The sequence below is a fragment of the Taudactylus pleione genome, unplaced genomic scaffold (assembly GCF_031769625.1).
Source record: "Taudactylus pleione unplaced genomic scaffold, aTauple2 ptg000073l, whole genome shotgun sequence".
Classification (NCBI taxonomy): Eukaryota; Metazoa; Chordata; class Amphibia; order Anura; family Myobatrachidae; genus Taudactylus; species Taudactylus pleione.
The window spans coordinates 7,895,244-7,921,366 of record NW_028284475.1 but is presented as its reverse complement, the minus strand read 5'-3'; the positions used below and the strand labels follow the sequence as shown (position 1 = coordinate 7,921,366).

At 46.3% G+C, this 26,123-nt stretch overlaps 1 protein-coding gene across 2 annotated transcripts in view; it reads left to right on the top strand.

Moving 5' to 3' along the window:
* The window catches only part of ADAMTSL4 (ADAMTS like 4), a 210,893-nt gene that overhangs the window by 173,268 nt on the left and 11,502 nt on the right, over positions 1–26,123 (top strand). For both annotated transcript variants that reach the window (XM_088467660.1, XM_088467661.1), the window contains exons 7-11: positions 1,786–1,990; positions 3,244–3,416; positions 13,008–13,116; positions 13,760–14,011; positions 15,768–15,897. In XM_088467660.1, the coding sequence (XP_088323786.1) occupies positions 1,786–1,990; positions 3,244–3,416; positions 13,008–13,116; positions 13,760–14,011; positions 15,768–15,897 (869 nt within the window). The remainder of the gene's footprint in view (positions 1–1,785; positions 1,991–3,243; positions 3,417–13,007; positions 13,117–13,759; positions 14,012–15,767; positions 15,898–26,123) is intronic.

Here is a 26,123-nt window from a genome sequence, read left to right as displayed (position 1 = left end):
TGCGTGTATGATATATTGTATTTTCTGTTTAATTCAATTATACGGACTTTAGAACTACGGTATGGCTGTCCACTATAAAAGCATTCGGCAAGCAATGTTACCTTGATATGGTCGCAGCTCTTCTTTATCATTGTAACTGGAACGTAGTTATTTAGTTACTTCTCCTGACCTGTACAGTGTGTCTGATATTTAGCTCCAGATCTAGTCATCAGCGATAAAAGTCCCATCGCTGGTCACCAGTACCGCTGGCTTCTATCCCAGTGCTTCTTCCATGATGTATGGGCTCGATCTTGCCAGCAGCCAGAGCGTCTGCGTTCCTCCCAGCGAAGGACCCTTTCTATAGTCATTCCAGGGATTTGGTCTGGCATGGCGTTCTAGTCCTCTGCATACATCCAGGGCATGGTTCCACACGTAGCGAGACTCACATGAGCTGCTCTGTTGGCCAAAACTGTACAGTTCACAAAAAAAAATAAAAAATCTACACAAGTCAAAATCCACGAGAAATGTTCTGAATTGGGGAATTTGGATGGTTCATTCGGGGTTCAGCAAAGGTAGGCATGCCAGATCTAGAACACGACTGGCTGCCCCTGATAGCTTCATTGTCACTTGGGTCATAGAGAAGCTAGGTCTATGTTTTCGGGGTACGTGTTTAAATCCGGGGTCTTGGGTATAATCTGATGCTGAAATATAGTTTTTAACTGTAGTGGCAGAACATGAGCTGGTATTTTTGCTATGGTGATAGATTAACTGTGCCCAGTGGGTCATCTTTATAGAGTCCGAGGCTGGTAGATTACATGGGTGCAGAATGTTAATTTTCTGGAACAACCTTGGCAAACACTGAGATCTCAAAGATAGTAACATGTCTGAGTCTGTATAATGCACAGGCTAAAATTGTGTTTCCTCCATAACTCAAACCTTTTTGTAAGCCACATTATATTTTTAAATGCATGCCATCAACCTGTGCTGGTTTCGGGGCGGCAGCCACGAGTTGGTGGGACTGCCAGGCTCCCCGACTGTCGGCGTGTTTGCTTGGCACATGCATGGAAAGTTTCAGGGGTATATGCAGAATAGGTGCCATGGGCAATTTGAGGAAGACAGCCTAGTGCTTCTAAATCGCTAAGAACCCCTCAGGAGGGTGTGACCAGCCCCTTTTGCCCGCGGTACCATGCCCTCTGTATCCACGGTGGCGCACGCTCTTTGGCATGCTCAGGATGAAGCCTAATGGTGGGAGTTGGGCCGAAAGCTCTCTTATCTTGGAGTCAAGAGGGATCCATGACTTGATCATGTCATTTCATATATGTGCCTTCAGCCGGCTACTCTCCCGGAATGTCGGGGAGACTCCCTCTCGGATGCCACTTCATAGCCCAGCAGCCTACAGTCAGCGAACACACCCACTCCCAACTGTGATAGGGTTTTCCACTCTTTAATAAGTCAACCCCAAGTCTCAACCCCAACAACTTGGCAACAATTTTGTCAATATTGCGTATCTTAAAGAGACTCCAATCGTTCAACAAAGGGTATTGATGTTGTGCTTTCATGGCGTAAAGATAGGGCTGTTGGAGAAAGCTCGTGATTCCATTCTGTTGATGGCTGGACACTGCAGGATGTTTTATAATGTTGTTTCTATTGTTCACATCTGTGGAACGATAAAAGCACAGGAGTGGAAAGTTTTTAATTAATTACTGTCCGTAAATCAGAGGAAGCCAGTTATCTAAAACACTATGCTGTGATGTTTTTGTGAAGGATTTGCAAGGTAGTAATATTGCCCAATGTGTCTCTTTACAGAGCCCGGGATGCGATGGTATATTAGGATCTAACAGCACCCTGGACACCTGCGGAGTGTGTGGTGGGGACGGCTCGACATGCAAGTTCATTACAGGAACTTACAAGGAAGTCAATGTTCCTATCGGCTACCACAAAATCCTGGAGATCCCCAAAGGGGCTACACAGATCAGCGTCCGAGAACTTACCTGGAGCCCCAACTACCTGGGTAAGAATGTAATGTAACGGTGGTGGAAGGGTGTCGCCATGTCAAAACCATGACCGAGACGTAGAGGCGGATTCAGTTATCCTGCGCACATTTTCGGTTATTATATTTCTTGCTCGCACCTCTGTGGGACACGAGCCAGGGCAAGCAAGGTTATCCTGCCCTAACATCAAGAGGCGCATTAGTGCGGAACCTCCAAGGTCATTGTATCTGCCCCATAACGTTAATATTATAAGAAAGACTTATGTGCAAGATAAAGGTCAACATGATTGTCCAGAAGAGCAGAGAATATAACTATGTAGCAGGTAACGGGATAAAGAAATACAAATGATTGAAGGATATAAAAGTTTAATAGAATGATCTATGTCCAGACAAGAAAAGGATGTAGAAAGTTAGTATTGAGATAAATGTAGAGGTATAGTAGGGATGGGATGCAATCACACTTGTCGAATAGTTATGATGTTGACATTTGTGCAGTTCTGTGTCAATAAATCAACAATGTCGGCATGTACAAAATATCGGCATGTGAAATGTTGACTTTCTGAAGAATGACAATTTTAGGGTTAGGTTGAGGGAGCAAAAGGTTAGGTACTAGGGGGAGGGTTAGTTTTAGGCTACAGGAGAGGAAGGATCAGGGTTAAGCACTAGAGGTAGGGTTAGTATACTGGAGTGTTCGGGTTAGGTGTTAGGATTAGGGGCGTTTCTCAACGCTGGAAGCCGGCAGTCATCACGTGACCGGTGGACCTGAAAGACACCACTGGAGCTGCCAAACAAGGTAACTGGACCACTGGGACTGTATTGTCAACATTCTAATCAGGTTGATATTTCATCAGTGTCGACATGGTCAATGCCATGTCGATATTATGAGTGTTGGCAATGTATGTCCAACCCATAAAATGGTAAAGGGCGTAGAGAAAAGCTATTGGAAATGTTTACAAAAAGCTGGGGTGTAGAAGGTCACTGCTGAGAGGAAAGCAGGGGGATACACTACTGAAGGATGTACAAGTATAGTAGTTTCCGTTAGAATGTAGAGCTCCAGCCCAGTGAAGGGAGCATCTGACTTTATGCGCCGCTCTTACAAGTAGCCGAGTGTATGATGTACATACGAGTGGAAACGGTACAAATTGCCATGGAAATGATGACTGAAAGATTACGAAAGACTTCTCTGTGCAACCTGCCGGAACACGTCCCGCTCTTTAAATAATCTTATATTGGCCTATATTATGAAGATTAATATTTCCTAACCCTATTTTCAGCTCTGAGAAACCGCGCAGGGAAATCGGTCATTAATGGCAAGTGGGCGATAGATCCACCAGGAAAATACGAGGCAGGCAACACGGTGTTCACCTACACCCAACCTGGCCGCGAGGAGCAGGAGGGAGAGTCGTTCACTGCCCCCGGGCCCACCTCTGAGGCCCTTGACGTCTATGTAAGTATAGATTCCTTGCAGTGCATTGTGGGTGCACCACATTGCTCCCATTCTCTGGGTCTCTGCCATTAGTAATATACGCTGACAGAATATATAGATCAAATACAAAAAAAAAGTGTGCAATAACAAAACAAAATGATTGCCCCTTTAAAATATCAGGCATTCTCGCTGGGGATCTCGCCGATGCCTGCAGTGCGTAGGCTATTACAGTTACCCAGATGTGTCTTTCCGACGACGTGTTATCCTGGCAACCAAGGTTCAGAGGATGTCTCCCGTATGATGGCAGCCAGACATAGCTGTAAACTCTTCAGTATCAGAACAGATTAGTGCTCTCGGCAGAATAACTTCATTATTCCATTTTATTACTGGATACACCTAGAAAAACTTTTTATAAACCGAGAAAATATTACTACATTTGTTGATGAAAAAATAATTTGGTGGATATTTTATGTCGACATTACTGCTTTTCTACGTATAGGAACAGAGACCTTTGTAGTGACACGTGACTGAAACTCAGGTACCTCTCCTAATCCGGCGTCAGGTAGAGTCTTGTCTGGTTCTACCATCACGGCTGCCGGAATATTTTAGGACACACGCCTTATTTTGAGGGGCGAGTGTCAGAATGCAGAGGGTGTTAAGCAATTTGCTGTCACAATGACAGGGCTGACATGCCAAGAGAGGTTTTCGTTAAGACATTCTATGTTGAGTGATTTGTAGGTGATGTGGATTTCTCCACACTTGTGATGAGCTTCAGGTTAGCTCATGTGTGCTGAGAGAGGAACATCACTCCCCGCTGCCTGGGCTGAGAGAGAAACATCACTCCCCGCTGCCTGGGCTGGCCACAAACATCACTCCCCGCTGCCTGGGCTGGCCACAAACATCACTCCCCGCTGCCTGGGCTGGCCACAAACATCACTCTCCGCTGCCTGGGCTGAGAGAGAAACATCACTCCCCGCTGCCTGGGCTGGCCACAAACATCACTCCCCGCTGCCTGGGCTGGCCACAAACATCACTCTCCGCTGCCTGGGCTGGCCACAAACATCACTCTCCGCTGCCTGGGCTGGCCACAAACATCACTCTCCGCTGCCTGGGCTGGCCACAAACCTCACTCTCCAATGCCTGGGTTGGCCACAAACCTCACTCTCCAATGCCTGGGTTGGCCACAAACCTCACTCTCCAATACCTGGGCTGGCCACAAACCTCACTCCCCGCTGCCTGGGCTGGCCACTAACATCACTCCCCGCTGCCTGGGCTGGCCACCACTAACATCGTTGCCTGGGCTGGCCACCACTAACATCGCTGCCCGGGCTGGTCACCACAAACATCACTCCCCACTGCCCAGGCTGGCCACCACAATCATCACTCCCCGCTGCCCGGGCTGGCCACCACAATCATCACTCCCCGCTGCCCGGGCTGGCCACCACAATCATCACTCCCCGCTGCCTGGGCTGGCCACCACAATCATCACTCCCCACTGCATGGGCTGGCCACAATCATCACTCCCCGCTGCCCAGGCTGGCCACAAACATCACGCCCCTCTGCCTAGGCTGAAAACAAGGTTGCGGTATCTAATTGCCTGTGTAGTGAGGTCACGGCAGGAAGAACAGCGAGAGGAAGAGCTAGCGGGTACATTTACTAAAGGTCGATTTTAATCGATTAACATCAATGTTTTGTTTCAAGGCCTAATTTGCGCATTTACTAACAGACAATTTTTTTAATATTGATTTTTAAGTGTTCGTAAATGTGCGATTTAACCCCTGAAAAACATAGATTTTGATTGATTTTAAATCTTTAGGAAATGTACCCATCATTTTCTCTTCCAATTACTAGTAAGTTTGATTCATTTTTTTTAAATTAGTGGTGATTTGTGCATGCAGACATGCTAGAAATAATAGGCCTCTAACCCTATATTATTTACCATTATTTTGTTGCAATGTAAAAATAAGGGGATGAAGGTATAACCGTAAACTTTGAATGGTGCTAGTAATTCTAATTGCAGAGTTGACCATCCAGGAGAGGTGCCATTAATTGTCTTCTCTTCCTCATAACCCCTTTATATTTATATGAAGTTAAAAAGGGAAATTAAAATTTCAACATTTCCTCCTCTTAAACTCCTAATAGTTCAAAGCTTGTTTTAGGTCTACAAATTGGTATCTGAGCCCCATTGTAATAGCCAGATGAGGCTAGCAGAAAAAAGCTCAGAGGCCAAGACCAAATGATTCCTCGGGCCTTATACAGCCCCCGGGCCTGAGGTTCCCCATCCCGTTCTCTAGGCTCTCTTGGGCCATGCCATATAGACTGAGGCACCAATGATTAGGTCCGACTAAGTGGAGTTCTGGAGGCTGGGGCTATTGATATCTATAAAAGCATGTGCCCTACTTAGCTGGAGGCTATGAGGCTGCCTGCTATTACCCCCAACACAGCGTGGTTCCAGAGGAAGACCATAGCTACATCCACCATCCGTAGCCCTGCAGTAAGTCCACACCGTTATACTTCCTCCTGGGTTTGTTTCAGCACGTCCCCAGTGTACATGAGCTGCAATGTGGAAAGTTTAGTAAATCCAGCAAGGTCAGTGGAGGGACACACCAGCCAGGCGGACGAGGACACTACGGACTGGAATACGCTAGGACAAAATATTGCCAACATGGCACATTGCCAGGAACAAACTACTCACTGAGCCTTTGGAATTGACTTTTATTACGATTCACAGTTTTATGTAGAAGTAATAATATGGAACTTTCAGATACTTTCTCGGCACATTCAATGTGTGCTTTGTATGAATTAAAGTTTATATTTCCATGTATGAAAATTCCTTTTTTAAGGAAAACAACAAACTATTCTTAGTGCTCCAAGTTAGATTGTCTCTGGCAGCCACAATACAAACTAAATGACGCTTTTCTCATTATCGGGGGAGACCAGTAACTTTGTGTCACTAAAACCCATTCTAAGACCCTGCAATCATCCTGAAATAGCCATAACCAGCCATGGAGTGAGGACACATGGGCCTGGGGATGAGAATGATCAAGGGGCTATACTGAGAAGGTTAGCTGCGGCCAGTGCCGTGTGGGTGCGGCCAGTGCCGTGTGGTCGTGTGCACCCTCTACACTATCAACCCCAATGTCTCCCTAAATATGTAAAAGTAGAAAAATTGCATAATTTTATAAGGGAGAATAGAAATATAATTTTAATACTGAGGATTTATGGCCGACCATGTGGGCGTCTGATCCTCCTCATGCTGTCATGTTGATGGACCTATTTTTATGTGGATGCCTAGGGATATAGGACCTCATTCTGACCCGCTCGCAAGGCTAAGCGCGCGCAAGCGGGCCGATGTTTAGGCCCTGCGCACACGCAGCGGCCACACTGTGCGTGCGCGCGCAAGCCCCGGAGCGAGAGAGAAATTCTCTCACTCCCGGAGATCACTACAAAAGGGGCGCTGCCGATGGTGATTGACAGCTCGTCCCATTTTGTAGGCGCGGCGGGGGTGTGGTTTCACAAACTGAGGCGTTCCTGATGGAACGCCTGCCGTTTTGTGGGCGGCCGCACTCACATCAGCAGTGATGTCAGTGGGGAGCTTCCTGCTCGATCAGAGCAGGAAGCTCCCTGGGGCTTGCGGTTGCCGAGACCCAACATTAGGGTCTCGTCGCAAGCCGCGATGGTCTTGACCATCGCGACCATCAACCTGGTTGGTCGCTAAAGCTGTGGGTGGTAACCCACAGCTTAGTTAGCGACCAGGAGGCCGCACTTCAAAATACAAGCGGCCACCCTCATTCAGAGCGACAGCTCACATTTTGAGACCGCCTCTGAATGAGGGCCATAGTATCGGTCGTAGGTGGAGTGCGGTACTGAGCAGACTCCATATTACTCCTCCAGGAAGGCTTCATTCCCTGTTCCAAGATGGCAGCTGACCTAAGTACTGCGCATGCATGGCACCATCTTGTCACTGTGTTAGAGCGCCACAGAGATAGTAGTCTTCGACTTGGCTCAGTGAGACCTACTATTATACTGCGGTCCACAAGAGTTTCCAGTGACCCTGCACCGCTACCCGGTTTCTACATACAGTCTGATAGCTCACTCTGCTCCACCTACCAGTGTATAACAGTGAGTACGGCTGTACCTGCTTTACCTTTAATAAAATCACTCCACTAAATAAGTAACTGGCCTCCGCTGGTGTGTACAGAAACTCTGCTACACCATCAAGCCTGTACACACACATTTCCAACAGTAACCTCCACCCCATTGTTAATCAGGCCCTAACCATGCCACTTACTTGCCTGTTTATATTCTTCACAGGGCTACGTTGCTGCACCTGTGCCCTCCATAGTGTGCAGGCAGATTGGCGTCTTTTTCCGTGGGCATACTTTCCCCAACACGTTATGCTGGACCATGCCCCATTTTTGCAGTGATGTTTCCTGGCAAATTATGGAATGCTATGTACTAAACTGTGTCATATTGTGGTCAGATGTACACAGATTTCCGCCTCAGATAAGTTGGTACACTGCTCCCCATTTTTGGGGGGCATGGCCATATATCCGGGAGGAGTGGCCATGGCCCCTTCCACAAAAAAGACAAAATACTTTAACAGCAGCTGATCAGGGCTCCCACCTGGCACCTCCTACAAGACGGGATGCAGTTAATCAGTACCCCACCTCCCTTCCTTGGCTCTCCTGGGTGGAGATATACAGAATTCTGACACTTTTACCAATTTGGTTGGACCCTGAACCCTCCAAAGGTTGTATACCAAGCTCCTGTGTATTACAAACACTTGTCTGATTAAAACAGACAACAGTTGTCAAAGCCCCTCCCCTTTGTACATTGTCAGTGCATGCAAAGAGGCCATGGAACATGAACCCACAAGAACAGGTTACACTGTAATATAAACCCTGCAAAGCTACATTAGCCAAGCTTGGGTTAAAGTTATATCGTCTGAAACCAGGACTGTCACCCAGCAATTTGTGCACTATTCTGGTTCTCCGTACAGTAATTATGCATAATAACTTTATATAAAAAGTAGACTCTTCCGCAGGCTGGCGTGGTCATTCCCCATGTTCTGTTATAACAGAACTCAAGGCACCGTGGAATAATAAAACAATGCGTTATTTGTTGGCACCGTGGTTGGGACACTGATTATATAGAAATAAGAAATGTGTCATGTGTCTGTCCGGCTTCCTACGATCCCTACACGGAGGGGTCACAGAGTTTATCTAAACACCAAGTTCTCCAAAACCGCAAACGGTGATCAGCAAGAAAGGAAAAATGTGTTGTCTAGGGGTTGGTCAGTGGGAGGTATCCGTTGTATTGGGGGATGGATTGAGAGATCATTTTAGTACAGACTTTGTAACGAGCTGAACATCCGCAGGCCAAGGCCATTGCTTTGCTGACCTGTGTACTAGTTGGTACAGACTCCGCACCCTTGCCTTGTATTAGTGATGGCTAATGATTCATATCCTTCCACTTACAGATGAGCTAATTATATGGAAAATGGGATTTTCTGCTTGTGGAGAACTCTCCCTTCTAGTATAAAAGATGTACAGGCCGATATATAGGACAATTCAACACACGTCAGTAGCCAAAGGTTTAGATAAGAACGGTGCCTGGGTCATATCTTTGTCTTAATTTGGGATGTCACCTAACAGATATATCTACAGATCGAGTGATCTGCAGATATATCTGTAGACAGGGCCATAGCTAGGGTAGTGCGGGCGGTGCCATCGCACAGGGCACCACAGGTCAGGGGGTGCTGTTTGGGCCTCTCATATTTCTGTTTATTATCATTCTCACTTGTAGCTTCCTCTTATTTCATCCCCGGCATCTCCTGGCCTCTCCTATCTCTTCCCTGGCCCTTCCCCATGAAGCCATGGCCCCTTTTTGGGTGCATTATGTCCCTTTGAAAAATCAGGGGGGCACCAATGCTCTTTCTGGCACAGGACACCAAAAAGTCTACTTACAGCTCTGTCTGTAGATGATGGTCGTTCATATACACTGAACGACCATCATCTTCCAGGCAGCCGTGGGTCCCCCTAGCCGGGGGGGGGGGCAGACTCTCCCCCCCTCCCCGTGCTGCATATGCTGATCACCCGTACACACTTGCCGATGGATATATCTGCAGATATCTGTCCATCTGCTGTGCGGCACAACCGACGCGATGTCTGAGAATGACGACGTTCACAGACATATCGCTGGCACAGACTGGCCGACGTGCACCAGATATATTGGCTGATCAATTGTTCGGTCAATATATCTGTCAGTGTGTACCCAGCTTTAGCCTTCTGTAATCTCCCCTTCTGCTCACTCCTTGCTATAGACTCTGGGGCTGGCGCAGAGGTGGCTAGAATTGAGCCTTAAATCAGTAGCATGTGGACCTGTTTTACACATTAGATATTCGGTATCAATAGAGCTGCAAATACCTAATACAGCAAAAATGACCCCTTTCTTCGAGGCTTCCACTTGTCACACGAACAGCCACGTGAGTAACTCTACACTGCTCCGAGGAGCCCCGCTGCAGAAAGACCGGTCCTAATTCTGTTATTCTAATTAAACAGAGCAGCTTCACTTTGGTCACACTGCAAGGAGAGCCACTATGGCATACTTGCCTACATCCTGGCTGCTTCCTCCGGGACGAAGCAGCCAGGTCGGTTTAGCAGGGGGGTGGTCTGTATAGAGGGGCATGGCCGGACACATTACCAGTGTTTAGGGGTGGGGTTTGGGGGCGGAGCCACACTATCGCGTCATTTAGGCTCCACCCCCACTACACAATGCTGGTATTTCTGGCATTGCAAGGCAGGGGGCGGGGTTATGATGATGCGAATCACGTCATCAGCCCCTCCGCAGCGGGGGTTTAGCGCTACATTGCGGGGGGACTGAAGAAGTCGGGAGAATTGCCTACTTTTCCGGGGGGCCGGGAGCGGCACCCGATTTTCGGGAGGCTCCCGGCCAAATCGGGAGAGTAGGCATGTATGCACTATGGTTAGAGCCCACTTGGTGTTTAGCAATGAGAAGAGTGGCTTTTCCCACACACTGACCAATCAGGCTTGGAATCTGGCATTCCATGGCTCAAGTGCCAGCATGCCTTAGAGCAGAGGTTCCCAAACACTGTCCTCAAGGCTCCCCAACAGTTCAGGTTTTGGAGATATCCCTGGTTGAGCAGAGGTTGTTAAATCAAATTGAGGTACTAATTCAGTCACCTGTGGTCAAGCATGGATATCCTTAAAACCTAGACTGTGAGGGTGCCTTGAGGACCTAGTTTGAGAACTTCTGCCCTAGAGGCACTTTCTTTCTTTATTTTATAGCTAGTGCAAAATCTGTACTAGTGATTATATCCCCAGCACGGACCCTGCCTCGGGAGAGGCATAGACCTGTGTCACAGCTAGTGGTGTAACCAGCAATTACTAGGTCTGGTAGGTAAGGTGGTCCCCGGCTACAAGTCACTACACACCACCTCTCTGTGTATAACGCTACCGCGCCCAAAAGACCTGATCCATCACCCAGCAATTCCATCAAGGCATCGGTTACATCACTGTCAGTCTGACCCGATGGCTGATTGGTTTATATAGATTCCTTTTATCAGTAAGAGCTGCCAGTCTCCACACTGTCTATAGAAGCAGCACTTGCTTGCCTCTGGCTCACTATGCAGTTGTGTAGTCTGCGCTATGGTTGGGTTATAGCCTTAAATCACAGTATTCCAAGATGAAGGTTGGTAGTTCTCATCTCCTGAATTACTAAGGAGCAAGTACAGGAAAGACGTCCTTATAAATAAACAACTGGCAGGTGATGTCAGCCTATTATAATGTGCTTCTCCCATCTGTTACTTTAACCCCAGGGCCAGATTAATAATGGGGCGGATGGAGCTACAGCTCCAGGCCTCCACATAAAAATAGGCCCATCATTATAGCAGGATGATGATAACCAGCTGTCACACACAAGTTTTACAGTTGTATTTCTAGTTATCTCACAAAATGATGCAATTTTTTTATTATTTTTGTGTGATTAGGGAGACATTGGGGCTGACAGTGTAGGGGGGTGTACACCTCCCTCACGTCTCAGCCCCAGGCCCGTGTAGCCCCCTAGTCTGGCCCTGTTTCTGCACGGCAATCCTTCATCCACCAGCTTCTTGGGCAACATACTGGATCTGACCCATGACCTGTTACTATATTCATCTTCACTCCCCGGAGGGTAACACAGAATTTTAACTTAAATTGGGCTGCTACTTATTAGCGAAGTATGATCCTAACCACTCCTGCTGTAGCCCCCTCACCCACCCTGCACTACATATTCAGTTACTGCTGAATTAACTATATATAGGTACTTATTATAGTATAGCTTAAAATGTGCTTTTATTTCCCAATTTTCAACAATAACTTTCATGTGGAGAAATAATTTTGTAATTTTAGTGAAATAATCACCGGTGTGCGCTGCTACCAAAGCTTCATCTTTGCAAACCAAGCAACGGGCCCCATGTTACGGGCCCCTGTCACTGATCTGTAGATCTATGGGGACATCTGTGATTTGCCTGGCGTGGATGGCTCCAAGTGACAAGACTGTGACTAACACATTGGTGCTACTGACCTACTACAGAGCAATGAAGGCGCCAGGAGAAATCACATAAACTTTGAACCAGTTTGTTGGGTGATGCTGGTGTCATGAGTGGAACACGAGCCTTTGCCTTCTAAAAGGTCAGAGGTCAGATTTGCCCGTAAATCACAGTAATGTTAGGGTCTTACCTACGTGTAGTATTTAATGGTGAGCGAGCCTTCCAGAGACTAGGTGACAGTGCTATACATATTGGTTAGGCTTTAGTTGGCCCAATCTATAGACAGAGGCCCAGAATCCCACCTCCCCAAATAGGGAAACACAGTGGGGCCGGTGCTGCGTTTGTCGTAAACGCTCGCGTGGAAGTAATTGCTGCTATTCTCCCGTATGCAGTTTTACGCAAATTCCATCCACACGCCCTCTCTGAACATCGCCTCCAATGCGAACGCCCCATTATAGTCCAGTTACCCCCCTTTGGTTGCAAGTGGAGATGTGACCGACAGCGTACGACTCTGCACCATCGGTACATGTATGTGCTCAGCTCCAGAGCATGTGCCAGCGAGAACACGCAAGATACGCCATGCAAACAGGCCTACGTTCAGCTGTGCCTCATTCCCAGTCCGCGATATCTGATCGTATGATTGCTGCTTCTTCCCACTTACCTGTCACCTGTGCACCCACCTGCCGCTTACATATATAGGCGTATGAACAGCCATGTTGTGGACCCAGCCAATATTCATGAAAGTTCAGCATGTCTATTGTCTAGGAATAAGTGGTTTCATGAGAGTGTGCCATGAATCGCCAACCAGTGCCCCAATAATGTCACTCATTCCTTGTGCATCAGTAGTCTACATTGTCATGAAGACGGGCTCATCACACACTATGGCTTCTTTCAGTGTGTAGGTGATTAAACCTGTTTCATGGCAAAACACCACTAAACTCTCTACATACCAAACATCACCTATATATCTGACTTGTTACGTGAAAACTGTCCCTAATGCATCCAGCGTGGCCATACAACCAGCAAGCGGTGACCACAATTCTTCTCTCATCCTTTCACAGATGATATTTCAGCAAGACAATCCCGGAGTCTCGTTCCAGTTCTTCATCTCCTCGCCACCAAGCTCTGATAACCCCAGTTACATCCCTCACGTCCCACAGCAGGAGCACGGTAAGAGCCTTTTTCAGGAATACATCGCACTTTAGCAACAAGTGTCTGACATGTCCGCCGGTTCTCATGTCTACAGGAGCGACCACACGTTCTGGTTCTAGCACCCTTATTGGATGTCAGTAATGGGATTACTAATGCTAATTAGTTGTAGGAGAAACGCGTCGGTGATAGAGAATTCGTCACCTGAATCTCCTGCCACCCCTACATAATTTTAGTAGTAAGATACCTAAAGAGAAAAATAGTCTCCTTTTAGATATTATTAGTACATAACAAATGGGTGTTACTGAGCTAAATAATATCCCTTTAATACTTACTGTGTGTAAACCTGCTGTAATCTGCCCATGTACTTATATACTTATATGTCCCATACTTTTGCTGATAGATTGCATTTCTACCTGGGAGATCAGAGCTTCTCTATCAGAGGACGTGATTGGCTTCTAAATGTGTATTCACAGACAGGCATTGTGGTCAGTGATGTCATAACATAACTGGCCAGCTGTGCATTGCCACGTAATCTTTTTCTGCCAACTCTTCTTTTCCATGTCCTTTAACTCTTATATAAAGTATTTACATTTTTATGTTGAAGAACAATCAGTATAATAAATAAATGTATTCATGTAAATACTGTATGATCTCTCTGTAGGAGCTCCAAGATCGGTGCCATCCAGCGATTCCCTCACACACACAGGCTCCCGGAGTCTCGCGGTAGAGGAGCGTAATCTGGTCTCCCCACCCCAAGCTAGGCCGCCGCCACCAGCACGGCCAGCTGGCACTTTGCAGCGTAACATCCGCATCCCCCCACTCCCCGCACCCCCGATCCACTACTGGCCAGAACAGCCGCAGTTCTTCTGGAAGCGGGTGGGGAACACGCCATGCTCTGTATCCTGTGGTAAAGGTGAGTAACTCCACCTGAATGTTACTAGGTTACGAGCTCTTTCGGATAAAACCAGAGAAAGTAAACGTACAACCTCTGTGTCCTGGGCCATCACCTTAATAAACAACTGAACGCTGATTAGGGCTCGTGACCTCAAGAAATGGTGTTTGATTAGGTAATGAGAGACCTTTTTGTCCTTATCTCCGTATTCAAACCATTGTCAGGAGAGAAACCATTTTACAAACGCACCTGTCACCTCTACACTGTGGAGGCAGCCATTTTGTAAACCAGTATTCATGAAGATGGAGCAAATCCGTTCACAAAGAACCAGCGAGATCACAAAGCATACACGTGAGAAAAAAATTGGACTGCGTTCTTTTTCACTGAATCTTGCTCCTCAAAGTGGCTGCCTCCAGCAAGGGGACTTATGTTCTTTTTTAAAAATACTTTAGCTACATCCCAATACATCCTGTTGCCTGATTCAGACCCGGTTGCAAACGCTGAGCGCTCGCAACCTGGTCGATGGTGGCCCAGTGCGCACGTGCGAGCCCCAGGGCGAGCGCAAAAAGCACTCGCTCTGGGACTCACTACAAAAGGGGCGGCTGTCTATGTTGATCGACAGCTCGCCCCATTTTGTAGGCGTGGCGGGGGGGAGGGCTTTGGTCACCTACAGCTATGCGAGCGGCCAGGAGGCCGCTCCTAAAAAAAAAAAAAAACAGCGCCCGCCCTGATTCAGAGCGAGCGCTCACTTTTTGTGAGCGTCTCTGAATCAGGCCCTGAGTACCTTTAGATGGCATCGTTATAGGACAGGCCTTGTAAAAACTGCCAAATAGCATATCAACTTTACTGATACATTAATTGGTGGATCTGTATCTGCCGTGCTGGGAATAGTAGTGCAATAACTTATATTTAAAACAGTCCATTTAGTATTCCCTTTAAATACCTAGGCCTCTGAGCAGGCTGTGATGGGTTGGGGAGTGTGACGTGTGATATTATGCCATAACGAGGGTGTTATACCTAGGCCTCTGAGCAGCCTGTGATGGGTTGGGGAGTGTGACGTGTGATATTATGCCATAACGAGGGTGTTATACCTAGGCCTCTGAGCAGACTGAGATGGGTTGGGGAGTGTGACGTGTGATATTATGCCATAACGAGGGTGTTATACTTAGGCCTCTGAGCAGACTGAGATGGGTTGGGGAGTGTGACGTGTGATATTATGCCATAACGAGGGTGTTATACTTAGGCCTCTGAGCAGACTGAGATGGGTTGGGGAGTGTGACGTGTGATATTATGCCATAACGAGGGTGTTATACTTAGGCCTCTGAGCAGGCTGTGATGGGTTAGGGAGTGTGACGTGTGATATTATGCCATAACGAGGGTGTTATACCTAGGCCTCTGAGCAGACTGAGATGGGTTGGGAGTGTGACGCTTGGATATTATGCCATAACGAGGGTGTGGGGGGGGGAGGAGCGCTGCCTATGCGCTTCCAGAACTCGCAATGATCCTGCATCCAGGCTGCGTAAGGCAGATGTATCCGAAAGAAACACTTTGTTACCCCTGCTTGTTCTATGCATGGACTTTATGTATGTGTAGTTCTTTCTCACTGCCTACCTCTCGTACATTTAGCACACATCTTACTCTGGTCTTTATGATCAGAACAATAAAAGGAACAGTCGGGGTATACGCAGTAGTATAATAAGTACAGTAATGCGATTTGTTCTGTGGCGGCCAGCTCCTGTCACCGGTGACACCCCTGACGCTGTCTCTTTCTCTGCAGGATTCTGGTACCCCATTTTCCAGTGTGTTTCCAGGAGTTCCTTAGAGGAGGTTAATGAGGAGGAGTGTGATTCATCCACCAAACCGTTCCCCCAGGAGGAGCCCTGTAACACCCAGCACTGTCCGGCCTTGTAAGCACAAAGCGTTATACAGTAACTACTATAAGATGTGCCATCGGGAGCTACCAGTGACCGCCCTATGCCCAGTGAGCTGCCTAGCCAGCAATGGCTGTATGCATAAATAATAGTTTGCGCTACCTCTATATATGGTCCCACCCCAAGTAAATAAGAATTTTAAACAAACTAGAACAACATACTATACATTGTCCTACCAAAAATAATATAGGATGAATGTATCAATGAAAGGTAAATATTGAATTATCCACTAAAAACCCCCAATGTTCACATGAGTATATAAACATGACTAAAAATAAACAATTATGACAACTATTTAAAAAGTCACAATGAAACAATGTTGCATATAGATGTAGAGATGTTGCAGATCACTTAAATCCGTTTACAAATGGGTACATACGGTTATTTATTTAATGTATAATCCAAAAATGAAAGTTTCTATAAGAGCGCAGCTGTTCCCATTCCGGCAGAGAGAGAGTAAATCTGACTTCTCCCAAATATGAAAAGGAGATGGTATGCACTCAGAATATAGTCACCAAATCACTACACACTACAGGTACATAATATGTAGTTCATTCTCTCTTCAATAATGTATTATTTGTTCTGACATGGGGGGAGAAGATGAAAAAAATAGGAGCCCCATACACAGGGCCTGCGGCAGTGAGCTGGGAGATGCCTCCAGGGGGCGGGCGCCTCTCCAGAGTGCTTCACTAGCATGGCTCTGGCAGCGCACACGTGGGGTCGTGGCAGCCTACGTTAAAACAGTGGCCAGACCCAGCACCCGTTTTAAAAACAGGCTGTCCGGGACAAGATTGGCACTGGCTTTTCCGCATGGGGGAGCGGTCAAATGGCTGCACATGCGCAATAGACAAGCTGGGTTCGAAGCCGGCAGTAAAATGATGGCGTCAGCGTTGTGTTCTTCGTCTGTGAGCTGGCATTTGTATCTGTATGTGGCCTTTGCTGTACGTGTAGTAAAATAACTGGATTATAAACTCCCCTGGACAGGGGCTGTAGTAAATGATCGCACACAGTCTGATTGTAAAGCACTGTGGGGGGAGATGTAGTTGCCCATAGCAACCAATTGGCGTTGAGGTAGCATTTATCAAGTACATTCTATAAAATGTTAGATAAGAGCTGATTGGTTACTATGGGTAACTCCTCCACTGGTCCACTTCTCCACTCTTTAGAAGGCTCGATACATCTCCCCCTGTGTGTTGTGTTATGCTGCTATTCACAATGTGGAAAAGACAGGGAGCTGTGAACAATGAAAATGTGCACACATTGCCCTCTAGTGGATAGTCTTAGTACTTCCATGTACTGTACAATATATAAAATTACAGTGTTGGACGATGTGCGGCTATAAGAAATGGTGATTATTGGGGGGGGGGGGGGAAATGTGGTTACTGATACATCGGCTCCACAGAGTGTTGGATCCAATTAACCTACCAGTCCTTTTTTTTTTTCCCCACTCTTTGGGTGAGAACTGGAACACGAGAAGATCATATAAACTGCACATAGATAGTTACTTGTTAGGACGCAGAGATGCTAACTCCTGAGCCGTCATGTTGTCACGACTATGCAGCAATGGCTATATAATTATTGCTGGGCTATGTGATGTTGGCGGTAACTCCAAATTGATGAATTATGGGCGCTTTTCCAGTTAATGGATCTATCAAAGCATACCATCATAAAATCACTGCAAAACAGCCATGTGAAAACCCGTCCCGCTTCACATTGTCCTCTCCACTTTTTTCGCATTAAAAAAATACAATTGACTGGATACACTGACCTGTGGCTACAGAAACAGCAGGAAACCCCACCACCTATTTGTGCCCCCTTTATTAATAAAAGCACTGTATGGTCCCCCTGTATTATTATAAGCACTGTATGGTCCCCCTGTATTATTATAAGCAATGTCTGTGCCCTCTATGGGCTTATCTATAATAAGTGCAGGATGTGCAGTGCACCCATACATTATACTTGTTGCTGCAGAGTTTGGTGGCGGTAGTGCTGCAGAAATCAATGGGAAAGTAGCATGACTGACATTGCGCCTGCACTGTAGAGAAATCACTTGAGAACATGACGCGGGCGACATTTTCCCAGAGACCTGTGTATACGCAGTAGACTAGCAAGAGAGGGGAGGCCTGCGCACAGACGGCACACGGGCCGCCTCCTCTCCTAAACCATCCCTGGTTCCTCCTCTATCATTATAAGCCGTATCTGTGCCCCCTTTATTAGTATAAGCCGTATCTGTGCCCCCTTTATTATTATTATGCCGTATGAGTCCCCTTTATTATAAGCCGTATCTGTGCCCCCTTTATTATTATTATGCCGTATGAGTCCCCTTTATTATAAGCCGTATCTGTGCCCCCTTTATTAGTATAAGCCGTATCTGTGCCCCCCTTTATTAGTATAAGCCGTATCTGTGCCCCCTTTATTATTATGCTGTATCTGTGCCCCCCTTTATTAGTATAAGCCGTATCTGTGCCCCCTTTATTATTATTATGCCGTATGAGTCCCCTTTATTATAAGCCGTATCTGTGCCCCCTTTATTAGTATAAGCCGTATCTGTGCCCCCTTTATTATTATAAGCCGTATCTGTGCCCCCTTTATTAGTATAAGCCGTATCTGTGCCCCCCTTTATTAGTATAAGCCGTATCTGTGCCCTTTATTATTATTATGCCGTATGACTCCCCTTTATTATATGCCGTATCTGTGCCCCCCTTTATTAGTATAAGCCGTATCTGTGCCCCCCTTTATTAGTATAAGCCGTATCTGTGCCCCCTTTATTATTATGCTGTATCTGTGCCCCCCTTTATTAGTATAAGCCGTATCTGTGCCCCCTTTATTATTATTATGCCGTATGAGTCCCCTTTATTATAAGCCGTATCTGTGCCCCCTTTATTATTAGAAGCCGTATCTGTGCCCCCTTTATTATTAGAAGCCGTATCTGTGCCCCCTTTATTAGTATAAGCTGTATCTGTGCCCCCTTTATTAGTATAAGCCGTATCTGTGCCCCCTTTATTAGTATAAGCCGTATCTGTGCCCCCTTTATTAGTATAAGCCGTATCTGTGCCCCCTTTATTAGTATAAGCCGTATCTGTGCCCCCCTTTATTAGTATAAGCCGTATCTGTGCCCCCCTTTATTAGTATAAGCCGTATCTGTGCCCCCCTTTATTAGTATAAGCCGTATCTGTGCCCCCCTTTATTAGTATAAGCCGTATCTGTGCCCCCTTTATTAGTATAAGCCGTATCTGTGCCCCCTTTATTAGTATAAGCCGTATCTGTGCCCCCCTTTATTAGTATAAGCCGTATCTGTGCCCCCCTTTATTAGTATAAGCCGTATCTGTGCCCCCCTTTATTAGTATAAGCCGTATCTGTGCCCCCCTTTATTAGTATAAGCCGTATCTGTGCCCCCCTTTATTAGTATAAGCCGTATCTGTGCCCCCTTTATTAGTATAAGCCGTATCTGTGCCCCCTTTATTAGTATAAGCCGTATCTGTGCTCCCCTTTATTAGTATAAGCCGTATCTGTGCCCCCCTTTATTAGTATAAGCCGTATCTGTGCCCCCCTTTATTAGTATAAGCCGTATCTGTGCCCCCCTTTATTAGTATAAGCCGTATCTGTGCCCCCCTTTATTAGTATAAGCCGTATCTGTGCCCCCTTTATTAGTATAAGCCGTATCTGTGCCCCCTTTATTAGTATAAGCCGTATCTGTGCCCCCTTTATTAGTATAAGCCGTATCTGTGCCCCCTTTATTATTAGAAGCCGTATCTGTGCCCCCTTTATTAGTATAAGCCGTATCTGTGCCCCCTTTATTAGTATAAGCCGTATCTGTGCCCCCTTTATTAGTATAAGCCGTATCTGTGCCCCCTTTATTAGTAGAAGCCGTATCTGTGTCCCCTTTATTAGTAGAAGCCGTATCTGTGCCCCCTTTATTAGTAGAAGCCGTATCTGTGCCCCCTTTATTAGTAGAAGCCGTATCTGTGCCCCCTTTATTAGTAGAAGCCGTATCTGTGCCCCCTTTATTAGTATAAGCCGTATCTGTGCCCCCTTTATTAGTAGAAGCCGTATCTGTGCCCCCTTTATTAGTAGAAGCCGTATCTGTGCCCCCTTTATTAGTAGAAGCCGTATCTGTGCCCCCCTTTATTAGTAGAAGCCGTATCTGTGCCCCCCTTTATTAGTAGAAGCCGTATCTGTGCCCCCCTTTATTAGTATAAGCCGTATCTGTGCCCCCTTTATTAGTATAAGCCGTATCTGTGCCCCCTTTATTAGTATAAGCCGTATCTGTGCCCCCTTTATTAGTATAAGCCGTATCTGTGCCCCCTTTATTAGTATAAGCCGTATCTGTGCCCCCTTTATTAGTATAAGCCGTATCTGTGCCCCCTTTATTAGTAGAAGCCGTATCTGTGCCCCCTTTATTAGTAGAAGCCGTATCTGTGCCCCCTTTATTAGTAGAAGCCGTATCTGTGCCCCCTTTATTAGTAGAAGCCGTATCTGTGCCCCCATTATTAGTAGAAGCCGTATCTGTGCCCCCTTTATTAGTAGAAGCCGTATCTGTGCTCCCCTTTATTAGTAGAAGCCGTATCTGTGCTCCCCTTTATTAGTAGAAGCCGTATCTGTGCCCCCTTTATTAGTAGAAGCCGTATCTGTGCTCCCCTTTATTAGTAGAAGCCGTATCTGTGCCCCCTTTATTAGTAGAAGCCGTATCTGTGCCCCCCTTTATTAGTATAAGCCGTATCTGTGCCCCCCTTTATTAGTATAAGCCGTATCTGTGCCCCCTTTATTAGTAGAAGCCGTATCTGTGCCCCCTTTATTAGTAGAAGCCGTATCTGTGCCCCCTTTATTAGTAGAAGCCGTATCTGTGCCCCCTTTATTAGTATAAGCCGTATCTGTGCCCCCTTTATTAGTATAAGCCGTATCTGTGCCCCCTTTATTAGTATAAGCCGTATCTGTGCCCCCTTTATTAGTATAAGCCGTATCTGTGCCCCCTTTATTAGTATAAGCCGTATCTGTGCCCCCTTTATTAGTATAAGCCGTATCTGTGCTCCCCTTTATTATTAGAAGCCGTATCTGTGCTCCCCTTTATTAGTAGAAGCCGTATCTGCCCCCTTTATTAGTAGAAGCCGTATCTGTGCCCCCTTTATTAGTAGAAGCCGTATCTGTGCCCCCTTTATTAGTAGAAGCCGTATCTGTGCCCCCTTTATTAGTAGAAGCCGTATCTGTGCCCCCTTTATTAGTAGAAGCCGTATCTGTGCCCCCTTTATTAGTAGAAGCCGTATCTGTGCCCCCCTTTATTAGTAGAAGCCGTATCTGTGCCCCCTTTATTAGTAGAAGCCGTATCTGTGCCCCCCTTTATTAGTAGAAGCCGTATCTGTGCCCCCTTTATTAGTAGAAGCCGTATCTGTGCCCCCTTTATTAGTAGAAGCCGTATCTGTGCCCCCTTTATTAGTAGAAGCCGTATCTGTGCCCCCTTTATTAGTAGAAGCCGTATCTGTGCCCCCTTTATTAGTAGAAGCCGTATCTGTGCCCCCTTTATTAGTAGAAGCCGTATCTGTGCCCCCTTTATTAGTAGAAGCCGTATCTGTGCCCCCTTTATTAGTAGAAGCCGTATCTGTGCCCCCTTTATTAGTAGAAGCCGTATCTGTGCCCCCTTTATTAGTAGAAGCCGTATCTGTGCCCCCTTTATTAGTAGAAGCCGTATCTGTGCCCCCTTTATTAGTAGAAGCCGTATCTGTGCCCCCTTTATTAGTATAAGCCGTATCTGTGCCCCCTTTATTAGTATAAGCCGTATCTGTGCCCCCTTTATTAGTATAAGCCGTATCTGTGCTCCCCTTTATTAGTATAAGCCGTATCTGCCCCCTTTATTAGTATAAGCCGTATCTGTGCCCCCTTTATTAGTAGAAGCCGTATCTGTGCCCCCTTTATTAGTAGAAGCCGTATCTGTGCCCCCTTTATTAGTAGAAGCCGTATCTGTGCCCCCTTTATTAGTAGAAGCCGTATCTGTGCCCCCTTTATTAGTAGAAGCCGTATCTGTGCCCCCTTTATTATTAGAAGCCGTATCTGTGCTCCCCTTTATTAGTATAAGCCGTATCTGTGCCCCCTTTATTAGTAGAAGCCGTATCTGTGCCCCCTTTATTAGTAGAAGCCGTATCTGTGCCCCCTTTATTAGTAGAAGCCGTATCTGTGCCCCCTTTATTAGTAGAAGCCGTATCTGTGCCCCCTTTATTAGTAGAAGCCGTATCTGCCCCCTTTATTAGTAGAAGCCGTATCTGTGCCCCCTTTATTAGTAGAAGCCGTATCTGTGCTCCCCTTTATTAGTATAAGCCGTATCTGTGCCCCCTTTATTAGTATAAGCCGTATCTGTGCCCCCTTTATTATTAGAAGCCGTATCTGTGCTCCCCTTTATTAGTATAAGCCGTATCTGTGCTCCCCTTTATTAGTATAAGCCGTATCTGTGCCCCCTTTATTAGTATAAGCCGTATCTGTGCTCCCCTTTATTATTAGAAGCCGTATCTGTGCTCCCCTTTATTAGTAGAAGCCGTATCTGTGCCCCCTTTATTAGTAGAAGCCGTATCTGTGCCCCCTTTATTATTAGAAGCCGTATCTGTGCCCCCCTTTATTAGTATAAGCCGTATCTGTGCCCCCTTTATTAGTAGAAGCCGTATCTGTGCTCCCCTTTATTAGTAGAAGCCGTATCTGTGCTCCCCTTTATTAGTAGAAGCCGTATCTGTGCCCCCTTTATTAGTAGAAGCCGTATCTGTGCCCCCTTTATTAGTAGAAGCCGTATCTGTGCCCCCTTTATTAGTAGAAGCCGTATCTGTGCCCCCTTTATTAGTAGAAGCCGTATCTGTGCCCCCTTTATTAGTAGAAGCCGTATCTGTGCCCCCTTTATTAGTAGAAGCCGTATCTGTGCCCCCTTTATTAGTAGAAGCCGTATCTGTGCCCCCTTTATTAGTAGAAGCCGTATCTGTGCCCCCTTTATTAGTAGAAGCCGTATCTGTGCCCCCTTTATTAGTAGAAGCCGTATCTGTGCCCCCTTTATTAGTAGAAGCCGTATCTGTGCCCCCTTTATTAGTAGAAGCCGTATCTGTGCCCCCTTTATTAGTAGAAGCCGTATCTGTGCCCCCTTTATTAGTATAAGCCGTATCTGTGCCCCCTTTATTAGTATAAGCCGTATCTGTGCCCCCTTTATTAGTAGAAGCCGTATCTGTGCCCCCTTTATTAGTAGAAGCCGTATCTGTGCCCCCTTTATTAGTAGAAGCCGTATCTGTGCCCCCTTTATTAGTAGAAGCCGTATCTGTGCCCCCTTTATTAGTAGAAGCCGTATCTGTGCCCCCTTTATTAGTAGAAGCCGTATCTGTGCCCCCTTTATTAGTAGAAGCCGTATCTGTGCCCCCTTTATTAGTAGAAGCCGTATCTGTGCCCCCTTTATTAGTAGAAGCCGTATCTGTGCCCCCTTTATTAGTAGAAGCCGTATCTGTGCCCCCTTTATTAGTAGAAGCCGTATCTGTGCCCCCTTTATTAGTAGAAGCCGTATCTGTGCCCCCTTTATTAGTAGAAGCCGTATCTGTGCCCCCCTTTATTAGTAGAAGCCGTATCTGTGCCCCCCTTTATTAGTAGAAGCCGTATCTGTGCCCCCCTTTATTAGTAGAAGCCGTATCTGTGCCCCCTTTATTAGTATAAGCCGTATCTGTGCCCCCTTTATTAGTATAAGCCGTATCTGTGCCCCCTTTATTATTAGAAGCCGTATCTGTGCCCCCTTTATTAGTATAAGCCGTATCTGTGCCCCCTTTATTAGTATAAGCCGTATCTGTGCCCCCTTTATTAGTAGAAGCCGTATCTGTGCCCCCTTTATTAGTAGAAGCCGTATCTGTGCCCCCTTTATTAGTAGAAGCCGTATCTGTGCCCCCATTATTAGTAGAAGCCGTATCTGTGCCCCCTTTATTAGTAGAAGCCGTATCTGTGCTCCCCTTTATTAGTAGAAGCCGTATCTGTGCTCCCCTTTATTAGTAGAAGCCGTATCTGTGCCCCCTTTATTAGTAGAAGCCGTATCTGTGCTCCCCTTTATTAGTAGAAGCCGTATCTGTGCCCCCTTTATTAGTAGAAGCCGTATCTGTGCCCCCCTTTATTAGTATAAGCCGTATCTGTGCCCCCTTTATTAGTATAAGCCGTATCTGTGCCCCCTTTATTAGTAGAAGCCGTATCTGTGCCCCCTTTATTAGTAGAAGCCGTATCTGTGCCCCCTTTATTAGTAGAAGCCGTATCTGTGCCCCCTTTATTAGTAGAAGCCGTATCTGTGCCCCCTTTATTAGTAGAAGCCGTATCTGTGCCCCCTTTATTAGTAGAAGCCGTATCTGTGCCCCCTTTATTAGTAGAAGCCGTATCTGTGCCCCCTTTATTAGTATAAGCCGTATCTGTGCCCCCTTTATTAGTATAAGCCGTATCTGTGCTCCCCTTTATTATTAGAAGCCGTATCTGTGCTCCCCTTTATTAGTAGAAGCCGTATCTGCCCCCTTTATTAGTAGAAGCCGTATCTGTGCCCCCTTTATTAGTAGAAGCCGTATCTGTGCCCCCTTTATTAGTAGAAGCCGTATCTGTGCCCCCTTTATTAGTAGAAGCCGTATCTGTGCCCCCTTTATTAGTAGAAGCCGTATCTGTGCCCCCTTTATTAGTAGAAGCCGTATCTGTGCCCCCCTTTATTAGTAGAAGCCGTATCTGTGCCCCCTTTATTAGTAGAAGCCGTATCTGTGCCCCCCTTTATTAGTAGAAGCCGTATCTGTGCCCCCTTTATTAGTAGAAGCCGTATCTGTGCCCCCTTTATTAGTAGAAGCCGTATCTGTGCCCCCTTTATTAGTAGAAGCCGTATCTGTGCCCCCTTTATTAGTATAAGCCGTATCTGTGCCCCCTTTATTAGTATAAGCCGTATCTGTGCCCCCTTTATTAGTATAAGCCGTATCTGTGCCCCCTTTATTAGTATAAGCCGTATCTGTGCCCCCTTTATTAGTATAAGCCGTATCTGTGCCCCCTTTATTAGTAGAAGCCGTATCTGTGCCCCCTTTATTAGTAGAAGCCGTATCTGTGCCCCCTTTATTAGTAGAAGCCGTATCTGTGCCCCCTTTATTAGTATAAGCCGTATCTGTGCCCCCTTTATTAGTATAAGCCGTATCTGTGCTCCCCTTTATTAGTATAAGCCGTATCTGCCCCCTTTATTAGTATAAGCCGTATCTGTGCCCCCTTTATTAGTAGAAGCCGTATCTGTGCCCCCTTTATTAGTAGAAGCCGTATCTGTGCCCCCTTTATTAGTAGAAGCCGTATCTGTGCCCCCTTTATTAGTAGAAGCCGTATCTGTGCCCCCTTTATTAGTAGAAGCCGTATCTGTGCCCCCTTTATTATTAGAAGCCGTATCTGTGCTCCCCTTTATTAGTATAAGCCGTATCTGTGCCCCCTTTATTAGTATAAGCCGTATCTGTGCCCCCTTTATTAGTAGAAGCCGTATCTGTGCCCCCTTTATTAGTAGAAGCCGTATCTGTGCCCCCTTTATTAGTAGAAGCCGTATCTGTGCCCCCTTTATTAGTAGAAGCCGTATCTGCCCCCTTTATTAGTAGAAGCCGTATCTGTGCCCCCTTTATTAGTAGAAGCCGTATCTGTGCTCCCCTTTATTAGTATAAGCCGTATCTGTGCCCCCTTTATTAGTATAAGCCGTATCTGTGCCCCCTTTATTAGTAGAAGCCGTATCTGTGCTCCCCTTTATTAGTATAAGCCGTATCTGTGCTCCCCTTTATTAGTATAAGCCGTATCTGTGCCCCCTTTATTAGTATAAGCCGTATCTGTGCTCCCCTTTATTATTAGAAGCCGTATCTGTGCTCCCCTTTATTAGTAGAAGCCGTATCTGTGCCCCCTTTATTAGTAGAAGCCGTATCTGTGCCCCCTTTATTATTAGAAGCCGTATCTGTGCCCCCCTTTATTAGTAGAAGCCGTATCTGTGCCCCCTTTATTAGTATAAGCCGTATCTGTGCTCCCCTTTATTAGTATAAGCCGTATCTGTGCTCCCCTTTATTAGTAGAAGCCGTATCTGTGCTCCCCTTTATTAGTAGAAGCCGTATCTGTGCCCCCTTTATTAGTAGAAGCCGTATCTGTGCCCCCTTTATTAGTAGAAGCCGTATCTGTGCCCCCTTTATTAGTAGAAGCCGTATCTGTGCCCCCTTTATTAGTAGAAGCCG